Genomic DNA, 26,670 nt, shown 5'->3' with positions numbered 1-26,670 from the left:
GTGTGAGGCATGTTTGACAGGCCATGAGTCAGGCTGTTCCAATTCACACAGAGTTCAGGCTGAATCATGCATAAGCCGCAATGACTTCCCCATATCTCAGTTTGTGATCATCTCTCCCATCACTTGTTCTTAAACATTTTATCACAATCAAAAAAAATTAAAACCACTACATAGAACAATGCAATTCTCCCAGCCCACCCACTCCTCCCACCACCTGACAGCCCCTGGGTCAGGTGTGGTGAGCATTGAAGGGGAGCAGAATTTCCCACCTCAAAACAAGCTACTTTAGCACCCAGGGTTATTTCCTGCTGAAGGCAATGAAAACTCAGCAGATTTAAGAAAAGCTCTTGAACTCCCCCACAGTGTTTTAAATTTACATCAGAAAGGGGGTCTATCTGGGCTAGGAAGAGAGCCCAGATCCTAGCAGGCTCCTTAAGTCAGGATGTTATAGAAGCTCTAATTACCTGGCTGCCTTTTGGGTCTCAAATTTTTATGGGGCTCCTATACATATGAAATGTGAATCTGTCTCTTATCAATTTAATTGTTGAACAGCCAAAGAATTTAGGAGGGAAGAGGGAGATGTTCTGCTCCCTTGCAGCACAAATTCGACGGCCAGTGCAGGCAGCCACAGAAACCAAGTGTGGCCACATCTTTGGACACGAGTGGTGGCAGGCAGGTGGCTCTTTCTCTCACCAGCGAGCCCTCCAGTCACACCCGAACCCCAGGGGCTGATCCTCTCCCACGGCGGCTGCCTCTGGAGCTTCCCCAGTGGCTCTCAACCCTTCCCGGACTCCTGTGGGGTCTCGGGCTGCTTATCTTATTGTTTTCTGTTATAGAAACATCAACAAGAAAAACTTGGAAATGCAGAAAATATAAGGAAAAATATATTTCCCAGAAACCACCTCCCTTCTGTTAGGTAGTTAGAATAGGGAAAAGGAGTCCAAAATGGCGGTGGCTAAAAGACAGGGATGGGAAAAGCCCACAAAACAGAGGAAGGTCAAAGGAAGGTCAGAGGACCAGAGTGAGGACTTCAGGTAGAACAGCACTCCTGGCCAAGCCCAACTTGCATAGGACAGGCCCAGGGGGAAGGAAAACATAAAAAGTGGAGCCAAAGGGCTGTCACTCTCTCTCTCCCGCGTGATCGGGTGCTCTTCTCTTCGCATCTTTGGATCGACGTGCCCTCACACCTCGAAGATGGATTTTCCTGCTCTCTTCTAAATAAAATAGAGCTGTAACGCTTAGCTGTAACACTGATTTCTCTAAGAGCTATAACACAGTCCGTTTGAGACCTGAGAGCTATACGGTCTGTTCAAGACTGAGAGCTGTGATCCGCTGAGGGGGCTTTAATGTCCATCACTCCAAATCTTTGTTGTGACGAGACAAAGAACCAAGGAGCATACACTCACCTGATACTTCCAAAAAATAATCTTTTAGCACTCAAGGAGGAAGTTCCACTTGGATACCCTGGGGCACCTGTCAGAACAGTGGGGAACTGGGGTGGGGGAGGGCCTCCTGACCACCTGCTACCCCCTGTTGTTGGACCTACTGACTTTGGAAGCCGTCCACCGGAGACCAGATGCACATGACCCTTGGCAAAAGCCAGCCACCCTCCACCTATGCCCAGGGCGGCCTGGAACTCTCCACACACTCTCCTTTTGAGGCAGAAATTGTTAGACAGTATAAGACTTTGAGACCTCAATTTCTTTTTATTTTTTATTTAATTTCAATTTTTCTCTTCTCAAGTACGCATCTCACTCTTTGTTCCAATTTCCAGGCATTCAGAGGAATGCCTCCCTGGTCTGGAGGGTCATAAAACCTTCAGATCCAGGACAAGACAATCATTAACTGCGGTCCAGTTTATCAAGGAGAAAAACTCCAGGTAGACAATTAGCTCCTAAACATACATCTAGCCCCTAAATAATGGTCTTGGGTACTGAGAAAGGGTTGAGGGATGGTGCTGAAATGTCTGGAAAAACTGAGAAACTGAGGGATCCAAGAAAGCTATAAAAGTGACAAACTGGACACTGGGCCGTTTAACCTAATTGATCAGAAAGGACGTATATTAAAGTCATGAGCCAATCAAAAATGTACAGATCAATACTAGTAAAGATATGAAACTGCTGCAATCCTTGCCTTTTGGGAGGTTCTTCACCCCCTCTCAATGTTTATGCTGAGGGCTTTGCATCTCTGTCTTCTAAAAATAAACTTTGCCTGTATGATTTTGCTAGTTTGCAGAATTCATTCTTTGGCTCCATGAACAGAACTTGGGTTTCATGTTTCACTTTCACATCCTGATCTGGGCGGCCTCTCACTCCCCTCAGATTTAGTCGTCCTGGGTACCTCCAGGAAGCTACACCACAGCTTCTGGCTCCAAGTTCTGCTCAAATTCCCGAGGAACTTGCACCCGCAGCACCAGAGGGAGGCCAGTATCCAGGATGCCCAGAGTTCCCGGCCTGGCAGACCTACAAATGGCTAAAAGGTGGAGATAACCCCCTCAGCAGCCAAGCCTCCTAACAGTTTGGTTTCAGTTTCCATTCCTGTAAGTGGAGGCTTGGTGGGGTCAGAGAAGCCGAGAAGCCGGCAGGAAGTGGGTGGGGGACAGAAGAAGGAAACTGACAAGCATTCAACACCCAGGCCCTCAGCCCTACTGTGTGCCCCACACGGAGTGACTAGGGCCCAGATCCTCCCCTCCCACCCCCAGCGATAGGTGAGGGACCACCCCCAGTGACCCAGCCCTTAGGTAAACGGCCCTTTAGCACTAATGGCACTTTAGCACGGCGCTCACAGAGGATAAGCAGGCAGCCTAGAAGCCAACCAACTCCTAAAAGCTCTCAAAGCCTTTGCCCCTAGAACTGGCAGAGATGCCAAGCATCTCAGAGGTACGGGCTGTCCACTTTGGTAGTGACCAAGCCCTGCTAAGGGTAGGCGCTCCAGAATGACCTCTGACTGGGCCGAGGTGGACAGTTGTCTTGCCTGCTCTCCCTACCTGCCTGGACATGCAAGACCCTAGAAGATGACCTAGTGTTCTCAGACCATGCTTTTTTCCCCTGTTATGTTGGAAAACATACCAGTTGCTCTTAGCAGCCATGTGAAAGCCCCTCGCACAAAACTGAAGGGAGGCCAGGAGAAGTGAGCTTTCCTGTTGACTCTCCCAAAGGGGTGAGTCTCAGGAGGCACCAGCCACAGGACTTGAGACTCAGACGAAGCCCTGAGTCTCCTGTTTTCCATCTGTTAATCCATTTTCTCCTGTTAATCCATCTCATGTCAATTTAATTCTTAGACAAGTCAAGGGGACCTAGAAGGGAAGAGGAAAACTTCTTCCCCAATGATGCTAAGGCCAACAAGACCTCAACCACAGCTTCCTTCTAGGGAACTGGCTCTGGCTCCTGAGTTCAAAATCTTTTCTCTACCAGTTGCTAGCTGCGTGACTGTGAATAGCTACTTAACCTCTCCTTTTGCTTCACTCTTGGCATTTGTAAAATGGGGATTGATGATAGCTCCTCCCTCTATGTTGAGCAGAGCACTGGGCAAATCACCGGTTAGCTGATTGGTATTGGTCTTATTTGTGCTTTTAGTTTCTGAGGTCCCAAAGACCCCTCCTCCCAAGACCCCCTAGTCAGGCAGATGTTCTAGTGACCAGGTGTGGGGAGCGGAGCTCTGGAAGGTGGGAAATTACAACTGGATACCAAAACTTCAGCTATGCCATGCCATGATTCAACATCTGGACCAGGAATTGATCAGAGTGAACACCTGGCTGCCCACCAAGCTCCTCCCAAAGGATTAGCAACAAGAAAAAATCAATTAAAAAGGCAACAACAAAAAGTGCAACAAAAAGTGGCCACCTCTCCATACCTCTCACAGTCCAAGGAGTGCATCTGTAACAGGAGCATTTTGTACAAATGCAGCTGAAAGAGAACCAATTAAAAGAACTGGGGGGCGTCTATCTCATCCCTGATTCAAACTGCACCTTCTTCAGTTCACTTAGCAAGTATTTATTGAGCACCTGCTGTGTTCCAGGCAACATACGGGAGACTTGGGATAAAGCAGTGAATGAGACAGCAAAGGTCTCTGAAGACCCACCATGGTGTCATCCAAGTGCTACTGGGACAAATAGCCTGGGGAAGTGCAGTTCGGAGTGAAGGGGTGAGGCAGGCACAGTTTGCAACTGGGTGGTCAGAGTGGGCCTCCAGAAGAGGAGACACTTGAGCAAAGATTGGAAGGCAGGGATAGGGGAAGCTGTGCTGCCCTCTAAGAAAAGGTGTGTTCCAGTCGAGGGACCAGGCAGTGCAAAGGTCCTGTGGTCAGAGCATGTCTAGCATGTACTAGAAGGAGCAGGGAGACAGTCCAATGTCCCAGGCATCAAGAGAATCAGGGACCCACCAGAGTCAGCACGTGAGGGCCACCTGACACGGGTCCTCCTTCATGCGTCTATGAGCCCCCCTCATCAGGAAGGCACCTGTGCAAGCTGCAGGGGCCCCTCCCCCACCAGGGGGGCCTGGGATGCCACTTTGTATAGCATCCTCTGAAAACCGCTAAGATCCCTCAGCTCAGCCCAACACTTGCCATTCCCTAAGGAGAAAGGAAACTCCAAGTTCTCTCCAAGAAATGAAACTGAAATTCTTTAAAAAGTGACAGATGCTTTCAGCAAAGGACTGGATAAAACTGTATTTCTAAGGAAAGTTTCCTCTAGAAACAATTCTCTATCACAGAAGACCTGCTAGCCTGGGCTGCCTGCTGGTCAAGGTCTCCACTTCTAGGGATAGAAGAGGGACTGAGCTAACTGTCCTCCCTACCACCTGCACCAGGCTCCCAGCCCCATCAGAGCCTTACCTGGTACTCCTTCGGGGGCTGCAGGAAGCAGCCTCTGTCCACACTCGCTGCAGAACTTCAGTGCTTCCTCTTTGGAGATATGCCGACAGGAAGGACATTCCATACTTCCAGGGAGAGGAATTCCTGGGGCCGGCATGCTTCTGCAGATCTGGAAGCTAGAGGCTTGAGGCTGCCAGCTTTATACCCCGCCACCTGTCACATGACCACAGCCTTGCTTCAGTTTCATTTTCTGAGAAAGTGCAATTGTTGCAGGAAAGGAGTCCCCTTCCAGGGCCCAAAAATGGCTCTTGTCTAACACTCGGAAATGAATTGTCGGAGGAGACACATGTGCTGACAAAGCAAGAGATTTTATTGGGAAAGGACGCCGGGGTGGAGAGCAGGCAGGTGAGGGAACTCAAGAGAACTGCTCTGCCACGTAGCTCGCAGTCTCGGGTTTTATGGTGATGGGATTATTTTCTGGGTGGCTTTGGCCAATCATTCTAATTCAGAGTCTTTCCCTGTGGCGCACGCATCGCTCAGCCCAGATGGATGCTAGAGAGAGGGATTCTGGGAAGTTGACGGACACACAGTGTCTCCTTTCGACCTTTCCTGAACTCTTCCGGTTGGTGGTGGCTTATTAGTTCCATATTCCTTCCCAGGATCTCCTGTCATAAAACAACTCATGGGAATGGTTACGATGGTGCCTGACCAGGGTGGGCAGTTTCAATCAATGTGCTTCCCCTAACAACTCCCCCCGAGAGACTTCATACTCAAGATGCTTCTTGGGAAATGGGGCGGAGGTGTCTTTCTTCTGTAACTTCTTCCTGCTGTGCATGTGCGTAGGCCTGCCTAGCAGAGCAGAAGTCTCTACCTAATCTAAGTTGGGGTGTTTGTTGGTTTTTTTTTTTTTTTTTTTTTTTTGCCTGAAACTAGCATTCACCCTTGTAATAACAGCAATTTAGGTTGAAATTGTTGGCCCCTCTCAGAGATGAAATAGAAAGGGCCCAAACAGGAGACCTAACAGGATGGTCATCACTGGAGGCAACATTTGGGGTGAGGGCTGCAGGGTTTGTGACTTTTTTTTTTTTTATTGGTTGGTGGTGAAGCAACAGAGCTGTGCTCCAGGAATCTTGTTTTCAGTCTGAAGTTACCATCCTCCACCTGGGTGGGGGCTCCAGTTCTGTAAAACTCAAAGACATTGTTACGCATATTTCTTTGAGTAGAAACCAGGACCCTGTCCCAAGGCTGTACCACCATTTGATTGTTTCTCCTCTGCTTCTGTATCCCCTACCTTCCCTAATTAGCAATTGTTTGAATCCACCCTTTGGAACTTAGAAGCCTGTATTCTACAGATAAGAAATGGAGAACACACAACAGATCTGTACTCCAGAGCCCCACAGAGTCCTGCTCAGTTTTAATTTAGGGAACAGGGCAACTATGACCATGATAAAACTTCCTGTCAAAATGGGGCATAGGACTGCCTCAGCTTGGAGAATAGACACTGAATTGGAAGTATTCCTGAGTTCCAAGTCCTAGATCTGAGCCTTGTATGATTAAAATCTCAATCCCTTGCTCTGCCATTTTGTTGTAACAGACCCAATTAGAAGTAGCTGGAGGAGGGATAACTGGAATTTTAATAGACAAAATAAATCTCATTTCTTTTTAGAAGAATAGGCCTGAAACCCAGTCTGGACCTGGCACTTCAGGGAGACTTGTAGCCAGGTAGCCAGTTGCCTAGTTTTATAAAAAGTAAGGTTGCAGTTACTAGCTTCCAGCAGACATTGTTTTGAGAATGGTGGCATCCAAGCCTGACATGACTCAGAAAACTCAAAGTGTTTAGCAATACAATGTCTGATCTGAAATTACACCCATAGTATCACCTGGTTATTTCCCAGGATATCTGAACCATAGCTACTCTATTTTGACTTTTAGTCGTAAAATTTTCCTTAATAGCCAAAGCAGATGTCACCATTAATGATGTCAGTGTTTTTCTAGGTATGAGAAGATGCAAGAATTGGAACTCGTAAAATCTTCTCCTGAAAAGATCTAACTATCTGAAGGCCTGTTCTGCCAGTTTTTCCCAGAGCACAGAGTGCCTCATTCCTGATTTTCACCCAGAACTCCTTTCAGGGGAGTTGAAAGTCAGCAGTTGAAGTGGCCATGATTTAATCTTTGTAGATGTAGATGGCAACTGTCAGTCTTCAGTTGGCAAAGTCCCCTTTTGTTCATAAACTTGACCATGATCTTGGGGGGGGGGGGGGTGGGCATTTCATGACCATTTTATCCCGTGGTGCTGAGAATGTCCATTCTCAGGTTTGGCAAGGATTTTGCTGACAGGCTACTCACAGTGCTGTTACTGGACTAGGCCATAAAACATTATCCAAAATTCTCTGGACCACCTGTCTTACTAGCCTCTTGGTTCAGGAAAATATTCCCTCTTGTTGTTTCTTCCCATATCTAGAGTTACACTGTTACCATCATCGATTTTATATGGGACTATATATTATTCTATTAGAGGCCTCAGACACACATTTGGCAGTGTAAGAAACAGCAATTTTGTAAAACAGGTGAAATACAAATAATATAGCCAGCAGTATTAGTAAAGTCACAAGTAAGACTTAAGTTAAGAGCTTTCATTAGATGTAGCCCAGTATATCTGAGGTCATCTGACTTAGCCTACTGTATAGAATCTTTATCTTCCAGGGAAATTATATATTGGCACCACCATCTACAAGGCACATAGCCCAGTTTTCGAGTGTTACTAGACTGATTATCCTTAGTATGATTTAATTGTTTCCACACAGAGGAGACTTTAAACCTAAATTACCATAGCCTGGTGTTACCTATATAAATCCATCCCATAACTGTGGGAGATTTTTTTCCTCCTTTGCTGAAACTTTTCTTGTTGCTCTGATTGAGCTTGAGTAATAGAAAAAAGCTCAAATTTATGGCCAGAGTCAGAGCAGGCATTATTAATTGGCCCATGAGGGGATCCCATTTAGTTATAGCACAGTGACATGAATATGATTATAATTTTCTTTTTAAGAAAATTTTTTCAGAACCAACCAGTTAGAGTCTTGTAGTAGAGAAATTTACCAAGGTAACCTAGAACTAGACACAGGTAATTGGCCACAAACCCAACAATTGGATTGATTTCTAAAACTAGCATAGGACCAGGCCTATGATAGAAAAGCTTTTGATTTGTATGCAAAGGTCTAAGAAGTCAAGAAAACATTACAAATGATCATATGAATCAGGTCCAGGATCTTGGGCAAGCTGTCTACCTCTGATGTCATCATCTTCGCATCCTTGTGTAGTGTAGTTTCTCCAGATTAAAAAGTCCTTCCATCCAAGTTGGAGACAGTCCCTTAAATTATGTCTTTTCCCAGTTCTGCTTGCAGGTCATGAGGCATCTGATCTTCATCCAAAGATAGGTTACTGAGATAAGCTTCAGAAACAAACTTAGGGTGTTCTTTAAGAATTCAATTAAATTTTACATTAATATCACATGACAGCAAAGAACTATCCAAGAAATGAGTCTTACTACCTCCATTAACAAACTGGGACTTAACATTTATTGAAACATCCTTATCTCCCTAAAATTACCCTCATTTTTATCAAATATAACCAAATTAAGGCTAGCTTGTTCGCAAAATAGGTCTGTTCTCACTAATTGTGGTCTGATGATTTATATAACCATAATTGATCATAGACTTTTTATTTCCCTGAAACATTTATAGAATCTCAGACTGAAGTTTTTAAAATAAAACAGGGCTGGGAAACTCACACCAAAGGCTTATCATAGATTTTGCCTAACAAATCTAGGTGAATTCTTCCCTTTTTAAGGTCTCAAAAATTCCTTGAGATTTTTGTGCCTGTTAGTGAGATAATCTTCCTAGCTCATTTGATAAACTTGCTGGAAACCTAAGAGTTTCCAATTTCTGGAGGAGTCAGATAGAGAGAAAATATAATTGTTTTGCTTATAACATATAATTTTACCAAATTATTTTCATAATTAGTTTGAGAGGAAGGTTTTCCCTACTCCTGGAAAACACAAGATTCAAACCTGTAATTTTTCAGATAGAAACCATAAAAGTTATAAGCGTATTCACTGGTTCATTCAGTCCTGTGTTAACTTTTGTGAAGTCATCAGGTTTTTCATTAGAACACCAGGACATATCAAAATGTTAAGAACTCCATATAATTTCTAGGATATCTGTATTAGTAATTTTACCATACATTATAACATGAGCAGATTTATTACTCATATGATAATCTTTTTCATGTAATTTAACCAACCAAATAAACACAGTTTAATATTTCTCTTTGGGATGTTTCAGGGGCCCTCTGAAGCACCCCAAAGTTAGCTAGAAGTCAAAGGAACTTCAAAAGAATTCGATTTAGGAAGTTTTATCGAGAAGATCATTTAAAAGCGTTTAGAACATTTGGTCAGGTTTAGTCAATGTTGATGGCTGTATCATTTAGCTTGTTGATGTGTCACAATGGGTGTAAATACCAAGGCTCAAGGTCTAGTGAAAGTCAGCTCAAAAGCCATCTTGGACCTAGTTGGCTCTAACCAGTTTTCTTGTGGCTGTGTCATTCCTAACAAAATCCATTTATCTAACTAACTGTAATCCAATTTTAGAAAATCCTGATCAAGCATAACTCCTTTTAGTATTTTTTCATATCTTTTTTTTTTGAACTGAAAACACACTTCCTACTTTCCTTTAGCAACCAAGAACTAACTTTTATATTAGCATTTTATAGATTGGTGAGCATAAATACCAGTGATAATTTCTAAAACCCTTACTTTCTTAAAACATTTTAGGATGGCACCAAACATTATTCATTTATAGTCCCAAATCTCTTTAGTTTCTCTGTAAAAGGAAATTAGTGTTTAGTAGTAAATGTTTTAAAATCTTATTTTATTTGGAAATGACCTAACTATTCAATAGACTTCCAACACTTAGCACACTTAGCACAACCCTTAGAAATTCAAGTTACAGCAATCTGGAGAGACTATTTTAGACAGATATTCCTAAAGAATAATTATTCTTAATAGAGTTTATATAATAGCTCATATCTCATTTACTTTTTTTTAGAAGTTTCTTCACTTGAGGTAATTTCCTTGTTGACAAACTTGTAGCAGATATAATATTTAACTTATATTAAACCTAGGTACAATGAAAATATTCTACTTAATGTTAATTACTCTAAGACATGTCTATATTAGATAGGTCAACAAACATTAATATCAGGTATTTAATACTGAATATTTCCCAGTTCACATGAACCTGGAATTTATTGTTTAATTTAGAATTATTTGATTTGTAAGCACTTACATTTCTTTAAGCCAATTAAATAGAGCTCATTTACAAATTAACCTGGAAAACATTACCCATAGACAAGGACATACCAAGACATACTTAGACAGACACAGTGCAAGATCTAGTTTCATTTTCTAAGTTTAGTCATGAATTAGATATTACAATATAAAACTTACTAGTTTATAAAAAGACAGTTGAAAGAAATAAAAATTTTTAAAGCCTTTTCCCCCTTTTCCCTCAGTCTCAGGAGTTAGAGATGGTCTAGATAAGTGTTCCTGAGAGCCCTGGTCTTAAGGTACAGGGAAAGAAAATCAAGTTCTAACAAAATGGCGGCAGGTCTAAACCAAATGGTGGCCAGACAAAGCAAAATGGCCAATCAAAAATCACAACACAGAACACAGAGTTAAAACACACATTATGAACCTGGCAGTCCTCATCAGACACTCCCTTAAATACAAGAATACAGTCTCTCAGAAAACCTCCTATAGAGACACAGAACTTCAGATCCAAGTACTAACAGAGTAAAGGAAAATATCTCAGGTCTTCAAAGATTTCAAAGGGAGGAAAAGAAGCCAGGTTGAAAGAAGGGAGAGGAGGTGGGAGAGGGGGGCAAAAGGCGTGGCCTTACAGACGTCTCCTGCCACCTGCAGATACTCAGGCATTACGGGACTTTACCCTGGGCCTCCAGAGAAGAGAGGACTAGAACTCAGCCCTACCAGAAACCAGACCAGACTGTTGCAGAAAGGGGGACCCCTTCCAGGGCCTGAAACTGGGCTCTTGTCTAACATTCGGAAATGAATTGTCCGAGGAGACACATGTGCTGACAGAGCAAGATATTTTATTGGGAAAGGGCACCCTGTGGAGAGCAGGAGGGTGAGGAAACCCAGGAGAACTGCTCTGCCACAAGTGGCTCGCAGTCTCGGGTTTTATGGTGATGGGATTAGTTTCAGGGTGGCCTTTAGTCAATCATTCTAATTCAGAGTCTTTCCTGGTGGTGCTCAACCAAGATGGATGCTAGCGAGAAGCACTCTGGGAAGTGGACAGACACATGGTGTCTCCTTTCGACCTTTCCGGAACTCTTCCAGTTGGTGGCGGCTTATTAGTTCTGAATTCCTTGCCAAGATCTCCTGTCATAAAACAACTCATGCGAATGGTTACTAAACGGCCTGACCAGGGTGGGCAGTTTCAGTCAGTGTGCTTCCCCTAACAAGACCAGAACCAGAATTCGAGTTCTCTGCCAAGAGGAGGTGCTCAGTCTCCAATCCTCAGCTCAGGCTGAGACCCTTCAACCAGATTCCTGCATCCAGGACTGGAGGACTAGAAAAAAGGGGAAGGATAAGAAGGGTTAAGGAGAGGAAAGAGAGAGGGAAGGGTAGAGAAGTCAATAAAGTCTCTTGTTCCTTACCGGTGGGGGCACTCTGGCCAGTTGTCCACGTCAGGAGGAGACCAGGGACAAAAGGGTCCCAGGTGTGGCCACTGGGTCTGGTCCATTGGCAGGCAAGCTGGCCCCTGAGTACCCCGAGTGGTCAGGATGTCAGTCTCAGCAAAGAACAGTCTCACCAGAGTCGCCATTTGTTGCAGGAAAGGGGACCCCTTCCAGGGCCCAAAACTGGGCTCTTGTCTAACACTCGGAAATGAATTGTCCGAGGAGACACATGTGCTGACAGAGCAAGAGATTTTATTGGGAAAGGGCACCCTGTGGAGAGTAGGAGGGTGAGGGAACCCAGGAGAACTGCTCTGCCACGTGGCTCGCAGTCTCGGGTTTTATGGTGATGGGATTAGTTTCAGGGTGGCCTTTGGCCAATCATTCTAATTCAGTCTTTCACGGTGGCGCACGCATCGCTCAGCCAAGATGGATGCTAGCGAGAGGGATTCTGGGAAGTGACGGACACGCGGTGTCTCCTTTCGACCTTTCCTGAACTCTTCCGGTTGGTAGTAGCTTATTAGTTCCGTATTCCTTACAAGGACCTCCTGTCATAAAACAACTCATGGGAATGGTTATGATGGTGCCTGGCCAGAGTGGGCAGTTTCAATCAGTGTGCTTCCCCTAACAAAATTGCAGCGGCCCAATTCTCCCTCATCAATTGAAACCTAGTCTGATCACCGCCCCCGGGGTTCTCCAGTCTGCCTCATCCCAACCTCCCCTTCCATGTGGCTGCAGCAGCCACTTCCTTTTCTGCTGCCCCCACCAGGACCAGGCTTGCCCCTCCCAGCCTCCTGACATCACTCAGTGAGTCTAAAAATGTCCCCATCCAGCTGAGACTGGGAGCCAGTTCAACTGACCAAGTTGAGTGGAGACTGGGGGTAGTAGGGGAGCAGGCAGAGACTGCGGGTACCTGCTGTTTGCCCTAGGCAAGGGACTCAGACTCTAACTGGCTCACTGCAGAAATGCTGGCAGCAAATGGCTGAGTCAGAGCCTGCCAAAGGAACCAGCCTGCACAGGGTACCCCAGGGCTACAGGGGATGGCAGTCAGGACTCTTAATAACAGGGCCAGTGGTCAAGATTCCTAATAGCAGGAATTGACATCTACTAAGCCTACACTCTTCTTACGGACCATCTGGCCCTCTGAACACCCTCCGTGGGGGTGGCAGCAAACCATGGGCAGGGTCATGTGCAAGGTCAGGACTCAGGCTGAGAATCTCCAGCTTTCAGAGACCACTGAGTTCATCCATGGTGAGAGTGGAGACACGTATCTTGGTTCTCGGGGCACAAAGATCCACCTGTCACCCTTTTCTGTTGGCTTCAGACTCAAGAATTCTGCTGGAGCAGCGGCCCAGTCAGCTCCTTCCCCAGCTGGGAGGGCAAGCAAAGGGCCCCATCAGACAACTCCCTGTCTGCCAGCCTCCTGAGGGTCCCCCATCTCCTCACTTCATCTGACACCACCAACTTGTTCTCCCTCTGATGGTGGGCTAGGTAGGGGGAGAGCAGGACCAAAAGCACCCAAAGTGTGTGGTTACCCTCAGGGTCCTGATCCCCACCTCCCTTCTCCCCCTCCCAATGCCCCCTAAAACAACCACCACTGTAGTCTGGGCACTCTCTCACTAAAAGACACTCGGTGACTCCCCAGGGCCCAGTCCTCTCTCCTAAGGTGCATTCCCTCTCTCCAAACCTCTGCTTCCACACAGACCAAAAAACTCACAGCAGGGATCAGAATTCCTCACTCGAGTGTCCTACTGTTTCTCCCCAGCACCAGGGGCTTATGGGTTACCGCAGGTACCAACACATCTCTATTCTCTCAGTTTCCTGATTTTTTTCCTTCTGCCTTTTTCCAGCCACATCCCCCCCAACCACCACCAAAGAAAACCAGGTGGTGGCCCCACCTCACACTCCCCCATTCTCAGCCCTCCCTGGCTTCCCCCAGAGACACGTCCCACTCCCAGCTGTCAAGACCATCACCGGAGAGGTGCCAACTTGGCCTTCAGCCCCTGGCCACAGACAACCCTGATGAATCAGAAAACCCTAATAAGTAAGGAGCACCCTGCGCTCTGGACGGCCCGGTGATGTGGGCAGTGATACTGCTCTCCTAAAAGTTACTGTGAAATAAAAGATAACGGGGAATTTTCGCAACATCACTTATCCGTTGTTGCAATTAGTGAAAGCCCAGGGTTGAGTTCAGGGTACAGGCAGAGGCCCCCCGAGTCTGGCGGTCCCCGTCTGCTATCAGCCCCGGGCGCGGGGAGGGTAGGGTGCTCTTGGGTTCAAAGTCGGAGTCCAGCACTTCCCCGCGGGGAGTCCAACCAGATGCAGGGCCCCCGGGAACGTCGCTGGGGCCGGGGAAAAGCGCTCGGGCCCCGCCGCGCCCACCTGCTGCGCGCGGCCAGAGAGCAGGGTCGGCACTGTCCCGCGGGGCCGGGATGGACCGGGAACCCGCGGAGAAACCGAAACTTGGCGCCCGGATTAGGAGGGGGCCGGCCCAGACGGCGGCCGGACGGGACGCATCGGGACGCAAGCGCCGCTCCCCGGCAGTGCCTCGGGCCCGGCCGCCGCGACCCAGGACCAGACTCGGCGGGACCCCTGATCCGTGGGACCCTCGCGCACCTAGAGGAATGGCACTCTGACCAGTGGGACCGCTCGTAACCCGGGATAACTTGCGCCCTGCACTCACGGGACCCGGCATCCCTCCCTGTAACCCGCATTCCGCCCCTCGAGACCTGCGGCCAAGGTGCCCGCGCCCGGCCCTGCAACTGTGCACCCCAGCCAGGCGCGCCAGCTCTCACCTCGGCGGCTCCCGGGCCCACTCTGCCGCCCGCAGGCAAGGTTTCGTTTCTCTAGTCCTGGGTCCCGCCCCTCCCGCTTCGCCAGGCTCTGCGGAGCTCACGTGGGTGTGGCCGGAATTCCCGGTCGAGTGGCGCCCTCCAGTGGACCCGGAGCCAGGCCCTGTTCAGTTCAGTTCAGTTCGGTTCAGTCGCTCAGTCGTGTCCGACTAATTGCGACCCCACAAACCGCAGCACGCCAGGCCTCCCTGTCCATCACCAACTCCCCGGAGTCCACCCAAACCCATGTCCACTGAGTCGGTGATGCCATCCAACCATCTAATCCTCTGTCGTCCCCATCTCCTCCTGTCTTCAGTCTTTCCCAGCATCAGAGTCTTTTCAAATGAGTCAGCTCTTCGCATCAGATGGCCAAAGTATTGGAGTTTCAGCTTCAGCATCAGTCCTTCTAATGAATATTCAGGACTGATTTCCTTTAGGGTGGACTGATTGGATCTCCTTGCAGTCCAAGGGACTCTCAAGAGTCTTCTCCAACACCACAGTTCAAAAGCATCAATTCTTTGGCACTCAGCTTTCTTTATAGTCCAACTCTCACATCCATATATAACTACTGAAAAAAACCATAGCTTTGACTAGACAGACCTTTGTTGACAAAGTAATGTCTCTGCTTTTAAATATGCTGTCCAGGTTGGTCATAACTTTTCTTCCAAGGAGCAAGTGTCATTTAATTTCATGGCTGCAATCACCATTTGCAGTGATTTTGGAGCCCCCCAAAAATAAAATCTGTCACGGTTTCCACTGTCTCCCTATCTATTTGCTATGAAGTGATGGGACCAAATGCCATGATCTTAGTTATCTGAATGTTGAATTCTAAGCCAACTTTTTCACTCTCCTCTTTCACTTTCATCAAGAGGCTCTTTAGTTCTTCTTCACTTGCAGATGACGTGGTGTCATCTGCATATCTGAGGTTATTGATATTTCTCTCAGCAATCTTAATTCCAGCTTGTACTTCATCCAGTCCAGCGTTTCTCATGATGTACTCTGCATAGAAGTTAAATAAGCAGGGTGACAATCTGCAGTCTTGGCGTACTCCTTTTCCTATTTGGAATCAGTCTGTTGTTCCATGTCCAGTGCTAACTGTTGCTTCCTGACCTGCATACAGGTTTCTCAAGAGGCAGGTCAGTTGGTCTTGTATTCCCATCTCTTTAAGAATTTTCCAGAGGTTGTTGTGGTCCACACAGTCAAAGGCTTTGGCATAGTCAATAAAGCAGAAGTAGATGTTTTTCTGGAACTCTCTTGCTTTTTTGATGATCCAACGGATGTTGGCAATTTGATCTCTGGTTCCTCTGCCGTTTCTAAAACCAGCTTGATCATCTGGAAGTTCACATTCACGTACTGTTGAAGCCTGGCTTGGAATCTCACACAACGTAGCCTTTTCAGGGTGATCTTCTTTCACTGAGCATCACGTTTCAAGTCCCATCCATGAGGTAGTGTGTGTGTCGGGACTTCATTGTTGTTTATGACTGAATAAATATGTGAGAGTTGGACTATAAAGAAAGCTGAACGCCAAAGAATTGATGATTTTGAACTGGAGAAGATTCTTGAGAGTCCCTTGGACTGCAAGGAGATCCAACCAGTCTATCCTAAAGGAAATTAGTCCTGAATATTCATTGGAAGGACTGATGTTGAGCTGAAACTCCAATACTTTGGTCACCTGGTGTAAAGAGCTGACTCATTTGGAAGGGCCCTAATGCTGGGAAAGATTGAAAGCAGGAGGAGAAGAGGATGACAGAGGATGAGATGGTTGGATGGCATCACCGACTCAATGGACATGAGCTTGGGTAAACTCTGGAAGTTGGTGATGGACAGGGAGGCCCGGTATGCTGCGGTTCACGGGGTCGCAAAGAGTTGAACACAACTGAGGGACTGAACTGAGCTGAATAGAGACACAAGAGAATGGACTTGTGAATATAGGGAGGTAAGGAGAGGGTGAGATGAATTGAGACAGTAGCATTGGAAATATATACATTACCATGTGTAAAATAGATAGCTATACAACACAGGAAGCTCAGCCTGGCACTCTGTGAGGACAGAGATGGGTAAGATGGGGGCGAGGGCTGGGAGGGAGGCTAGAGAGGGAGGGGATATGTGTATACTTATAGCTGATTCACATTGCTGTGAGGCAGAAACCAACACAGCATTGTAAAGCATTTGTCCTCTAATCAAAATTTAAAAAAAAATTTTTTTAATCAAAAAAGGGGGCCCAGGGTTCCCACCCATCTTCTCCTTTTCCACACTCAGCAGACACAGTGTCCTTCCTCTGGGCTGAGAACAGCAAGCTCTGTCCTTTCTGGGGTTCCCCTCCTGCAGTGCCTGCCTCCTGCAAGGTTGACTTCTCCCAGCCATTGAACCCCAGCATCTTTGTCTGAGCTCAGGCAGTGCTTAAGGATCTGGGGGGGGCCAGCAGAGCTTGGTTGGGCCTGTCAGTGTGGGGACCGGTGAACCCTGCCGGTGCCCATAGCAGAACCCTAGGCTAGCCCCGAGGTGGTCCAGGGCATTGCTAAGGGGCCAACAGAGTGGGCGCCACTGTCCGGATAGTGCACAGGTGAGGGCAGAGGGGACACATCACGTGGCCTGAGAAGACACATTTACTGCCAGATGCAGCATCTTTAGTTTTAAAACCCAACTCAGGGACCTCCCTGGCAGTCCAGTGGTTAAGATCTCATGCTTCCACTGCAGGGATCAGGGGTTCAATTCCTGGTCAGAGATCTAAGATCCTTACCCAACATGTAGAGTGGCCAAAAATATGAGAGAATAAAACCCAACACAGCCTTAAGGAATTTGAATTCTTCCAGTGAGAGACCAAGCCCTACAAAGGAGGTGTCTTTAGACCGTTTGAAAGCCCTCAGAGTCATCTTCCCTCCAACCTCTTCTCCATGTTCTCGTCCATTCCTTACAGGACTCATGAAACAGTAAAGGGATTTTTAAAAATCCAGCCTTGATGAAATGGGAGGGGGAGGGTGGTCCACTGTTCTGCCTTCAGTTTCGTTTGTGGTTCAATATAAATGTGGGACAAGCCAGCTGGAGTGTCAGGTCACCTCCTCTAATGAGTCTTCCTTCAGCCTGGACAGTCCAGTGTTAGTCTGACTGCTCAGGGCTCTCCCAGGCATGGAGTTCAGAGTGACATCAGAACACTAATCTCTCCAGCGGAGGAAGCCACTTATAGCAGGAGGCCTCGGCTTCCTACTTTCTGAGAAGTCAGCATGCGGCGTTGTCAGTGTGAATAGTCTGTCTTATAGGTGTTCCAAAGTAGATCGAGGTTCTGGACACTGGCCACGTCCAGGTGCTGAGGACCTAGTGGGAAGTGGCCCTGTCAATGTGTCAGCTAAACCAGAACGATGGTTAACAACCCAAAGAACCAAGTCAAAAGACAAAAACCGAATCAAGTAGACAGAAAAGATGGAGAAGCCAGGTGTTAGGAGCCCATCTTGAATACTCACAGAGAAAACCCCTCACATTCCCTAGTCTGTATCAATGCAATAAATGTAGGGATTGAAACGTGCACAGATTTTTTTTTTTTTTTTTTGGCTGCATCGGGTCTTAGTTGGGGTGCACAGTCTCAGTTGCAGTGGGTGGGCTTAGTTGCCCTGAGGCATGTGGGATTTTATTTCCCTGATCAGCAATCAAACCCATGTCCCCTGCCTTAGAAGGCAGATTCTTAATTATTGCTTTGGAAGGCAGATTCTCAACCGTTGTACCACGAGGGAAATCCTGTACAGTTTTTAAAAATAAAAAAATAATATAACATTAAACAGTGTGCAATATATGATTTAACGAAATTTGAAAATAAGATTGTTGTTGTTTAGTCTCTAAGCTATGTCCAACTCTTTTGTGACCCCACGGACTGTAGCCTGCCAAGCTCCTCTGTCCATGGGATTTCCCAGGCAAGACTGTTGGAATGGGTTGCCATTCCTTCTCCAGGAGATCTTCCCAATACAGGAATCGAATTGAACCCATATCTTCTGCACTAGCAAGTGGATTTTTTACCACTGAACCACCAAGGAAGCCCAGAAAATAAGATAGAAAATAACAGAATATGAGAACAGTGGCAGGTGCAATTTACTTTGTGGGGCTGAGGCAGGTACAGACAGAGATTAACTGGGTGGAGGAGCATGGTGGGGAGGTAGGATGAAGGAAGAAGGGAATGAGGAAGCCAGAGTACTTGATGAACAGTTTCAGATGGCATCACCTCCCACTTTGTCCCTAAAAGATGGTGCTCTGGACATTGCTGACTTCAGTCTGGACATCTTCTCCTTCTGGTCCAGTGTTCACAAAGGGACTGGCTCCTCCACATAGAAGATTTCCTTGTGGAAAGTCTGCTAGTCCTCATTCCCCAGGTCAGCTGCATGAGAGGGGAGCCCCTGGACTTAGCTCCACAGCCCACCTGGCAAAACCCAGTATAGAGTATCTTCCTGATCCCTTAGCTATTGGATCATTTGAAATTTCCTCAATCTTGTTGTAACCACCAGCATTTGTAGAATGGATTTGGTTGGGCCCCAAACACACTTTCGGAGAAGGCAACGGCACCCCACTCCAGTACTCTTGCCTGGAAAATCCCATGGATGGAGGAGCCTGGTAGGCTGCAGTCCATGGGGTCGCTGAGTCGGACACGACTGAGCGACTTCCCTTTCACTTTTCACTTTCATGCATTGGAGAAGGAAATGGCAACCCACTCCAGTGTTCTTGCCTGGATAATCTCAGGGATGGGGGAGCCTGGTCGGCTGCCGTCTATGTGGTCGCACAGAGTTGGACACGACTGAAGCAGCTAGCAGCAGCAGCAGCAGCAGCAAACACACTTTGGGGCTTGTCTTGCTCCTTGCCTGCTTGTCTGATAATGCTGGGGTCGTCTGTAGGTAGGATGCTCTCCAGGGCACAGTTTGCTGGGGGGGTAAGTGTGGTAAGAGGTTGGAACAAGGGACCTTGTTGGGGAAGGTAGGCCAGGGACGTGGTTCTGCCCGCCGGGCCGCACAGCTCCATGGCCCTGCTCCAGATGAGAATGTTCAGACGTCTCAAGCAGGGCCTGTGTGACCGAACAGGCGAACATAACGCCGCCAGTAAATCCAGAGCCGTGCAGAACAACAGGGGCTTGTGTTTCCTGGCTTCGTTTTGCATCTGTTTCCCAGCCTGCGTTTTGATCTTCCTTTCAGCTGTTTTTCCCCCACTGAGAGACAGGAGTGAAATCTGTAGTTAAGTTTCTCTCGAAACAGGCTTTGTAGTTCCGCTTGGTTAGAGCAAAGTTTGACTGATGGAAGTCAGTTTTCTGGGCCTGGGTATTCTTGTCTGAGGATCATGCTCTTTGGACCCCGTGGAGTAAAATCTGTCCCAGGGTCAGGTGTTTCCTAAGTTAAAACAGTGAGGCCCAAAAATTTGGTCCTGGGTCAGCACCAAATTAGTTCATCCACCTTGGGCTGGCAGGCCTGCTCAGACAGAAGAACAGCCCATAAAGAACCGTGGTTCCTTCTTATTTAGGGAGGCAGGAGGGGCAGAAGTGAGAGGAACACAACGAAATAACTTCATGGCTCCCAGGACGGGGCCTCCCTGTACCTGTGTCTCTGTCTTCTCTTATTAGGACACCACTCAAGTCCAGTATGACATCATCTGAACCTGGTTAATTACATCAGCAAAGATCCTATTTCCAAAGAAGGTCACAGTCACAGGTGCCTATGATCAAGAATGTAACTCTTTGTGGGGGACACAATTCAGCCCCCTACAGGCACCAGCGCCACGGGCTTTGCCAGAAGTCTCTAGAAGATTCAGCCATCAGCACTGCACAGAGATTCAAAGATTTAGATGAACTTGGGTCCTTTCAGAGGATTAAATTAGTTTAAAAGGGGGAAGGGAGGGATAAGAGGCTGTTTGTCAACATCAGCATCAGGATTTACAAAGGTAGATAAATCAATGCAAAACATATTTTATAAAAATAAGCATACTTTAGGCAGCAAAGGGTTTGCTATAAACCCCCGGGTTAGCCCAGGTTAGCTCTGCTCCAGGATGACTTGATTTTTTTTTCTCTCTCTCTGGGAAGCCTACAGGATCCCAGTTTCCTGACCAGGGATTGAACCCAGGCCATGGCAGTGAAAGCATCAAGTCCTAGGTTCTGGACTGCCAGGGAATTCCCAGGTAAACTTTATCTCAAAAAAGACAGAGGTCCCTGCCCGACTCCAGCACTAACGGGGAAGCCCACTGCTCCCCACCCCTATTAGCTCACAGAGTACCCTCAGCCTCCCCTGCCCACTGGGTGTGGGGCCTGCAGGGATGTGCCTGCAGAGCCCTCAGCTGCTACCTTTTGGGGCTGGTGGCTCTGAGAGCATCGCTCCTAGACACCATGAGGCTGTAGAGTGGGCTTGACAGACCAGTCACACCAGATCCCCAGCATCGTTTCATTTTTGAGTAAATGGATTACTGGGGCACAGTCAAGACATGATTGCTGGCATTGCAGCCTGAGTCCTAAATCATTCCCCTTCTTCCTCCTGTCCAACCTCCTTCCATCATCAGAGTTTTGCATCAAGCAGCTTCCTCCCAGGGCCACATTCCCAAAGACTCATTTCTTAATAAAACCAGGCCTTGAGGGTGAGCTGCCTGACTTGCATTAGACACTCAGTTCATGTGGGAGAGAGAGTGAGAACAGACGAGGGAGCAGATAGAATTCGAGGAGGTTGAATGCATGGCAGCAGCAGCTACTTAAATGCATACTACATATACAGCCCAGGTCTCCACTTTCCTCTTCAAATTAATCTGTGCAACGGTCTACGGATATAACACCCTGAACGTGCTGGATCTCATTTCATCCGTGCCCTTTTGGAAACTGAGTCAGAGAGAGTAGACCATTTACCAATCATCATGCATTGAGATATCAGGACAGCCTGGACTCAAACACAGTTCTCTCTGAGCCCGCCATACCAGCTGCCTGCTTGGCTGTGACTTTTAGAGTGTCTTTCGATTATATCTAGAGTTTCTATAGAAACAAACATAGACACAGGCTCTGAACAACCTGAGGCTTCCTAACCATTGTGTTTTATTTTTATTTATTTATTCTTTTACCCTTGCCAGGGCACAGCATGAGGGATCTTAGTCCCTGATCAGGAAATGAACCTGTGCCCCCTCCAGTGGAAGCACAGAGTCTTAACCGCTGGACCGCCAGGGAAGTCTATTGCTAACCATTTTAGATTTGAACATTCTAAACTCCCATCATCTGACACAACAGCCAAGAGACAGGTCACACTGAACTCTCCACATGTAGCTGGTCTGAGTTGAGATGTGAGTATACAGTTCATGCTGAATTTCAGAGATTTAGTATGAGAAAAGTAATGCAAAATGCTTCACTGATAAGTTTTGCATGGATTTCATGTTGGAAATATTTATTTTAGATATTATGTTAAATAAAAAGGTATGCTAATTTCATCTGTTTGTTTTTATATTCCTTAATACTGTTACTTGAAATGTTAAAATGTCACATTGGGACTGCATCGTCTGTTGGACAGTGCTGTTCTACATCACCATCATCGGTGTAGTCAGGGCTCCACCAGCTGCTGTAACAGCGGACAGTCAGAGCTTACTTCTGGCCCATGTAACAGTGCTGGCCAGGGTTCAGCTCAGGAGGAGCCCTCCTTCACTCCACTGACCGAAAAGCTTCACAGGCCTTTCTCTGCAGCTGTGGAGCCCCTCTAAAGGCCCTGATGGGATCTGAAAGTTACACTGAAAAACACAGATCTGCAGGAGAAAAGCATGTGTATACATTTCAGTGAATTTCTACATGTACAAGGGACCTTTCATTGGAGAATGGAAACCTGAAGAAGTGATCAGAGCAGGAAGCTTTATATTTAAGAAAAAGAAACAATGACATTTTTAAGGCAGAGATTGGGCTGTGGGAAGTAAATGGTGAAACCAGATCGAGGTTTGCTTATACAGCCTTCTCGGCCCTAAAAGCCCGCCTCTGGTGATAAGAATGTCCCTCTCCCTCCTGGTACAGGGAGGGAACCTTTCACCTGGAAGAACTGGAGTGAAAAATGGGAGAAGCGGGGCATCTCCAATGGCTCAGCAGGTCAAGAATCCACTTGCCAATGCAGGAGTCACAGGAGACACAGTTTCAATTCCTGGGCCAGGAAGATCTGCTAGAGGAGGAGATGGCAACCTACTCCAGTATTCTTGCCTGAAAAATCCCATGGATAGAGGACCCTGGTGAGCTCGAGTCAAAAAATGGGTTGCAAAGAGTCGGACACAACTGAGTGACTAAGCACACACTTTCGAGAAGCAGGATTGACCTTGCTGCTTCTGCTGTTGTCTCCAGTTTCTCCAGCTTAAGATCAATAGGGCAAGGTGCCATTCTGGGGGGTAGTGTGTCCTGAATGCCATCACCAAGCGTCTTCCATTTACATGATACCTTGATCTCAGTCTCAGTGACTCTTTTTGAGGACAGGACACAGTACTTAGTGGGTCCAGGCTCAAATTTGACTCTGTGGATCTTGGTGAGCAGAAGGACAAATAGGGACAACCTGTGGAGCACTGACCCCTGCCTGCCCATTGAGTGAATAGTGATTCCATTCTCTTTGTGCCAGGTGTTGTGTGAGATGATGGGGTTGCAACTTTCTGGTGGTAGAACTGCAGTTGTGTTAAGTACCGGCCTGAACATAATACAGGAGCCTATTTAAACTGGTAGTAAGAGGAGACCTGATGGGTGAGTATGAGAGCATTTCAGGGAAAGAAACAGCATATGTAAAGGGCTGAGGCAGGAAAGAGGTTAGTTTATTTGATGTACTGAAAGGCAGCCAGCTAGGCTGAGGTGTAGCAATTTAACCAGTGGTTTATATTCTACTAGGGGAATACAGAGAAGTATCTGATAAGTAGTCTGAATATAGACCTCAAGAGGAAAATACAGGAGACTAGAACTGGAGTCTGAGTTTCAGGAAAGGCTTCACATGGCACTGACCACTGCTGGGCCTGGAGATGTGGGTAAGTTTTCAGCTGGGAGAGGGGATGAGGACTATTTCCTGAGCACTCACAGCAGACCAGGCATTGTGTTGTGATTTACCCACACCCTCTTATTTCTCACCACAGAGCTGAGAGGTATTTTACAGATGGGAAAATTGAGGGGCAAAGAGGTCAAGTGGCTGTCCTGAAGTCAGAGAGCAGGCAAATGGGAGGGCCAAGAATTACTCGGGTCCACCTGGGACTTACTCTGTGTCAGCCTTGTCGTGTTATAGAGCAGACAGGATGCAGAGGGCTTTCGATCCGGTAATCCGGAGCCATTCATTGGCCTGTGGAGACGGAGACAGTTCTGGGGTGCTGAGGAGAGAGCAGTGGTCTGGATGGAGGTTCTGATGTGCTTCAGGGTATAGGCGTGGTGATGGGAGGGAATGCTGGGGAAAGTGAAACACTCCAAGTGGGTCTCGGTGTGAAGGAAGGGGAGTGGGGTTAAAAGCAGGCCTTTATAGGATGTGCAGTCACAGGGGTGGTTTCCGTGTGCTCCCACTGGGCCCTTTCCTCTCCAGTTTCTCTCTGCTGTTGCCCCAGATGGCTTCCTGAAATAATCCCAGCTCCTCAGAAGGAAGCACAGCACTGCTGTCCTCAGAATATACTTCAGTCTGATGAGGTGTGAATCTTGTCAGCATTTGCTTTCTTGGGAGAAGGCACATTCCTGTTGTTTTTCCAGTTGGAAGTGGGATTCATAATGTTTGAGCATGGGACTAATTAATAACTAGAGGAATCAGAAAAAGCAAAAAGCAATATAAATGTAAATCATGGCATGGATGGATGGTTATTCAGCTCAAGGCCTCAGGCTTTCTTCTTCTATTCATATGTCCTCATCTAGTGTCTTTCCAGGTCCAGCTGATACAGCAACCTTATACTTGGCAAGAACATATTAAGAGATGTAGCAGTGCCCCTGTGTGGGGCTGGACATGGGTAGCTTTACCTACTGAGCAAGGCCCTTTTTCACAGTGATTGTTTAGCACTAGAAGTTTGTTTCCGAAGTGGAATTGCCTGAATCTGGGAGGAAATGAAATGGCTCGTGACTGTCTTAGTTAAAACACAATGAAATCCTATAGTCATTACTATTATTTAGTCGCTAAGTCGTGTCTGACTCTCTGTGACCCCATGGACTGCAGCATTCCAGGCTTCCCTGTCCTTCAGTATCTCCAGGAGTTTGCTCAAACTCATGTCCCTAGAGTCGGTGATGCCATCCAACCATCTCATCTTCTGTTATCCCCTTCTCCTGCCCTCAACCTTTCCCAGCATCAGGGTGTTTTACAGTGAGTCAGCTTTTCCCCATCAGGTGGTAAAAGTATTGGAGTTTCAACTTCAGCATCAGTCCTTCCAGTGAGTATTCAGGGTTGATTTCCTTTAGGACTGACTGATTTGATCTTACTGTCCCAGGGACTCTCAAGAGTCTTCTCCAGCACCACAATTCGAAACCATCAATTCTTCAGCACTCAGCCTTCTTTTTGGTCCAACTCTCACATCCATCTATGACTACTGGAAAAACCATAGCTTTAACTATGTGGACCTTTGTTGCAAAAGTAATGTCTCTGCTTTTTAATATTTTGTCTAGGTTTGTCATAGCTTTCCTTTCAAGGAGCAAGCATCTTTTAATTTCATGGCTGCAGTCACCTTCTACAGTGACTTTGGAGCCCAAGAAAATAAAATCCGCCACTGTCTCAACTTTTTCCCCATCTATTTGCCATCAAGTGATGGGACTGGATGCCATGATCTTCGTCTTTTCGATGCTGAGTTTTAAGCTAGCTTTTTCTCTCTTCTCTTTCACTCTCAAGAGGCTCTTTAATTTCTCTTCACTTTCTGCCATAAAGGCTGTATCATCTGCATATCTGAGGTAGCTGGTATTTCTCCTGGCAATCTTGATTCCAGCTTGTGATTCATCCAGCCTGGCATTTTGCGTGATGTACTCTGTATATAAGTTAACTAAGCAGGGTGACAATATATAGCCTTGACATAATCCTCTCCCAATTTTGAACCAGTCCATTGTTCCATGTCCAGTTCTAACTGTTGCTTTAGACTTGCCTACAGGTTTCTCAGGAGACAGGTAAGGTGGACTGTTATTCCCATCTCTTCAAGAATTTTCTACAGTTTGTTGTAGTCGACACAGTCAAAGGCTTTAAGATAGTCAATGAAACGGAAGTAGATGTTTTACTGGAATTCCCTTGCTTTTTTCTATGATCCAGTGAATGTTGGCAATTTGATCTCTGCCTCCTCTGCCTTTTCTAAATCCAGCTCATACATCTGGAAGTTCTCAGTTCATGTACTGCTGAAGCTGGCTTGAAGGATTTTGAGCATTACCTTGCTAGCATGTGAAATGAGTGCAATTGTACAGTAGTTTGAACATTCTTTGGCATTGCTTTTTGTTGGGATTGGAATGAAAACTGACTTTTTCCAGTCCTGTGGTCACTGTGGAGTTTTCCAAACTTGCTGACATATTGAGTGCAGCACGTTATCAGCATTATCTTTTAGGATTTGACATAGCTCAGCTGGAATTCCATCACCTCCACTAGCTTTGTTCATAGTTATGCTTCCTAAGGCCCACTTGACATGGGTGAAAAGTAAATAATTTACACACATAGTAAGGCCATAGAAAGAGAAGACAGTGATCAGTTGTGAAACTTTTCAGGTTAAGTCACCATCATCCTAGTGACTGTTTGTGTTTGGGCTGAAAGCAGAAGGAACTGTGTAGTATGTGAAGTCCAGGAAAATGAATATAAATGGAAACAAGAATGAGTAGGCTGGAGGAGAAGGTCGGGCAGGGTCAGTGGGAAGCTACGGAGGAAGGGAAAGTGGGTGGACTTGACAGACCGGGGGCAGCAGGGGGCACATCTGTGAACCAGCACCTCCTCTTACTATGGTTCTGGACCATGGGTTCTCTCCTGGAGGCACCCCTTCTTTTTAGAAGAGAAAATGCAGTTTTCCCCTAGTGCAGTGTTTTGCCAATTGAATGAAAGTGGGCTGCTGGAACCTTATTGTTTCTCGATCATGTGTCTTTACTTCCTTTTCCCGAGGAGATGCTTCCCCAAACCACAATCAGCTCCCTGCCAGAGTCAGCTCTTACTCTTCATTGGCTAGAGCTCTGCTTCCTCCTGGAAAATCCTGTTAGGCAGGGAGTGAGAGGGCAGCCTTCTGGGGTGAAGCTTTGGCCCTGAGCCTGAAGACCAGGAAGCAGGGTGAAGCTCCACGTCAGCTCTGCTGCCATTTTGTCCAGAGGAAGTTTACCCTGTTACATTCTAAACCAGAGTGCACGTTTTCTATCCAGATCCTTCCA

At 46.7% G+C, this 26,670-nt stretch overlaps 1 protein-coding gene across 4 annotated transcripts in view; it reads right to left on the bottom strand.

Moving 5' to 3' along the window:
- LOC136149507 (E3 ubiquitin-protein ligase RNF213-like) overlaps nucleotides 1-14,499 on the bottom strand; it is a 124,527-nt gene extending 110,028 nt beyond the window's left edge. The window contains exons 1-4 of one of the 4 annotated variants that reach the window (XM_065909816.1): nucleotides 14,355-14,493; nucleotides 11,542-12,107; nucleotides 8,094-11,453; nucleotides 4,831-5,022 (exon numbers count right to left, since the gene is read on the bottom strand). In XM_065909816.1, coding sequence (XP_065765888.1) covers nucleotides 4,831-4,966 — 136 coding nt within the window. In that variant the 5' untranslated portion in view covers nucleotides 4,967-5,022; nucleotides 8,094-11,453; nucleotides 11,542-12,107; nucleotides 14,355-14,493. The other 3 variants (XM_065909818.1, XM_065909817.1, XM_065909815.1) reach the window with 3 other exon arrangements.
- Nucleotides 14,500-26,670: the final 12,171 nt, after the last annotated feature.

The sequence above is a fragment of the Muntiacus reevesi genome, chromosome 18 (assembly GCF_963930625.1).
Source record: "Muntiacus reevesi chromosome 18, mMunRee1.1, whole genome shotgun sequence".
Lineage (NCBI taxonomy): Eukaryota > Metazoa > Chordata > Mammalia > Artiodactyla > Cervidae > Muntiacus > Muntiacus reevesi.
Note: the sequence above shows the minus strand (reverse complement) of the source record. Positions and strands in the feature narration are given on the sequence as shown.